General features: G+C 36.2%; 1 protein-coding gene across 1 annotated transcript; it reads left to right on the top strand.

Moving 5' to 3' along the window:
* Positions 1 to 1,557: 1,557 nt before the first annotated feature.
* LOC136847929 (fibrinogen- and Ig-binding protein-like) lies at positions 1,558 to 2,133 on the top strand. The gene has a single exon (XM_067119947.1). It carries the CDS (start codon positions 1,558 to 1,560, stop codon positions 2,131 to 2,133), a length of 576 nt encoding a protein of 191 aa, XP_066976048.1.
* The last annotated feature ends 240 nt before the right edge of the window (positions 2,134 to 2,373 follow it).

Consider the following 2,373-nt stretch of genomic DNA (forward strand, 5'->3'; position numbering starts at 1 on the left):
TATATATATATATATATATATATATATATATATATATATATATATATATATATATATATATATATATATATATATATTTCTGCTGGGAAGAAAGGGCGTTGGGTCGGGTATGATACATGAACCATAATGCATCGGGTCTAAGCGATGTCAGGCAGGGGAGCCGATCGAGACCATAGGTCTACCCCAAAGCCAAATCAAAAAAGTCCTTCAAAAGAAGGCATCGTGCTTACCCCATACAAAAATGGGGAAAAAGCACGTTAAAGAAGAAGAAGATATATATATATATATAATACTAAAGTGACTATTCAAACTGCGGATGGTATCTAATGGAGTGTTTATTCATAATTAAAGGGAGTTTCAAACTTTCTTGGACAAACTGTCCACATTATCAAGTATCCATACAATGTGGACAGTTTGTCCAAGAAAGCTTGTAACTTTTTCTGAATAAATACTCCATTAGATACCATCCAGTTTGAATGAGGTCCTTTTAGTATTATATATATATATATATATATATATATATATATATATATATATATATATAATATATATATATATATATATATATATATATATATATATATATATATATATATATATATATATATATATATATATATATCACAAATATTAAACTATAAAAATGTCGTATAATATCCAGTTCACTCTATCTCGAGGATAACATACACCCGAGAAGAATTATATATATATATATATATATATATATATATATATATATATATATATATATATATATATATATATATATATATATGTGTTGTGTGTGTGTGTGTGTGTCTGTGTGTAAGTGAACTAAAGAATTTTAAACTTCTCCCAGCAAAATAGCTTAAACACTTGTTTTTTATTTAATTTTTATTTCTTCATTCTCTTTTTGTGTTATAATCAACTGTGACCGAAGAGATAAAAGTTCTAACTTCCTTTTTAGTTACTTGTGCGTCGAAGACATTTATTTTTCATCTTCACAGTCGTCTTCGTTTACATAATCTCTGAATCCGTCGACGTCTTCAGGAGCCTCTTGTACCATTCCCTCAATTTCTCCAAGTGCTTTCGAAGGCTCCTTGAGGAATCTCCGTTGAAGCCGAAATGACGATCTTCGAAATCCCCGAAGCTCAGTGGCTTTTTCTGATTCTAGCGTTTTGATCAGGTTGAAAGAAAGTTAACCATGTCTGTATTTGGCAAAGTTACTTTTGTTGTGACCAACTTACTGGCTCTGATCCTTCCTGGATCAGTGATGTCTTTTGTACATGGAAATGTTATCCAAAACCTTGGATACTTTATTGGTAAAAATGGGATGGCTCTTATCCTGGGAGGGCTTCTCGGAAACTCGTACATGAAGGAAAAGAAGACTGCCCAACATGCTCGAGATGCCATCACACGACTGGAAGAGGACGTTTGCTACGCTACGGAAATGATCCGCCTACTGAAGGAGGCCTGGAAGGAGGCCCAGGAGGAAAACTTGAGCCTCCTTCAGAAATCGACCAGAGGAAGAATAACGAAGCAGCTCTTGCAGAGAGGAATGATGACCTAAACAACGAGATGAAAAAGAAAATTGAAGAGTACGAAGCATTACTCCGGAAAGGAATGGAGGTTGACACTCTAAAGGAGCAGCTCGCTGATAAAGATCAAGAATGTCAGAGGAACGAACAAAAGCTGGAAGAACTGAGGAGTCAAGCGTCGGATAATGATTTTTACTGTGGTTACCTAGAAGAAAAAGTCAAGGCCCACGAAGCGGAACGGAAGAAACTGAAGCAGTTGACCACAAAACTCGAAGATCAGTTGAGAGCCTCACAGCGAGAAGTACCTGTTCTTCTTGCAAAAAATCGTGAACTGGAAGAAAGAAATCGTGGAAATGAGACTAAGAGGAATTTAGCTATCCAGAAGAATGTCCACGACCTGGAAGATATAGTTCAGCTGCTGCAACGGGAAAATGAAGGCCTGAAGGAGGAATTATCTGAAAGAGAACGGAAAATGGCTTCATTGAACAATTCTGTAATAAGTGAAAATAAGAACGATGCTCTGGTTGAAGAGAACAAGGTTCTCAGTGACAAGATAGCTGAACTAGCAGATCAAAAATGGAATACTCCAGAGCGAAGTGGCCGAAGCAAAACCTGAAGAAATCGAGTTCACGAAAGTAACAGGAAGGTTGAAACTAGAGGAAGATAGCTCGAGTCAGACTGAAAAAAGCAGAAGAAAAAGTACGCAGAGAGACGCAGGTAGAAGTTCTTCATCGGCGATGAAAGAGAAGAGTAAGACACTCTCAGGGACTTCGTCAAGGACTTTGCGGATAAACTGTTCAAAGATCCCTAGTTTTTCGATGAATCAGACGGAGAAGAAGAGGTAGAATGTGATGAA

The sequence above is a fragment of the Macrobrachium rosenbergii genome, chromosome 18 (assembly GCF_040412425.1).
Source record: "Macrobrachium rosenbergii isolate ZJJX-2024 chromosome 18, ASM4041242v1, whole genome shotgun sequence".
NCBI classification, from domain to species: domain Eukaryota; kingdom Metazoa; phylum Arthropoda; class Malacostraca; order Decapoda; family Palaemonidae; genus Macrobrachium; species Macrobrachium rosenbergii.

Bases quoted from the DNA above. Each gene is read 5' to 3' on its own strand.
- LOC136847929 (XM_067119947.1), top strand. From the start codon at position 1,558: ATGAAAAAGAAAATTGAAGAGTACGAAGCATTACTCCGGAAAGGAATG.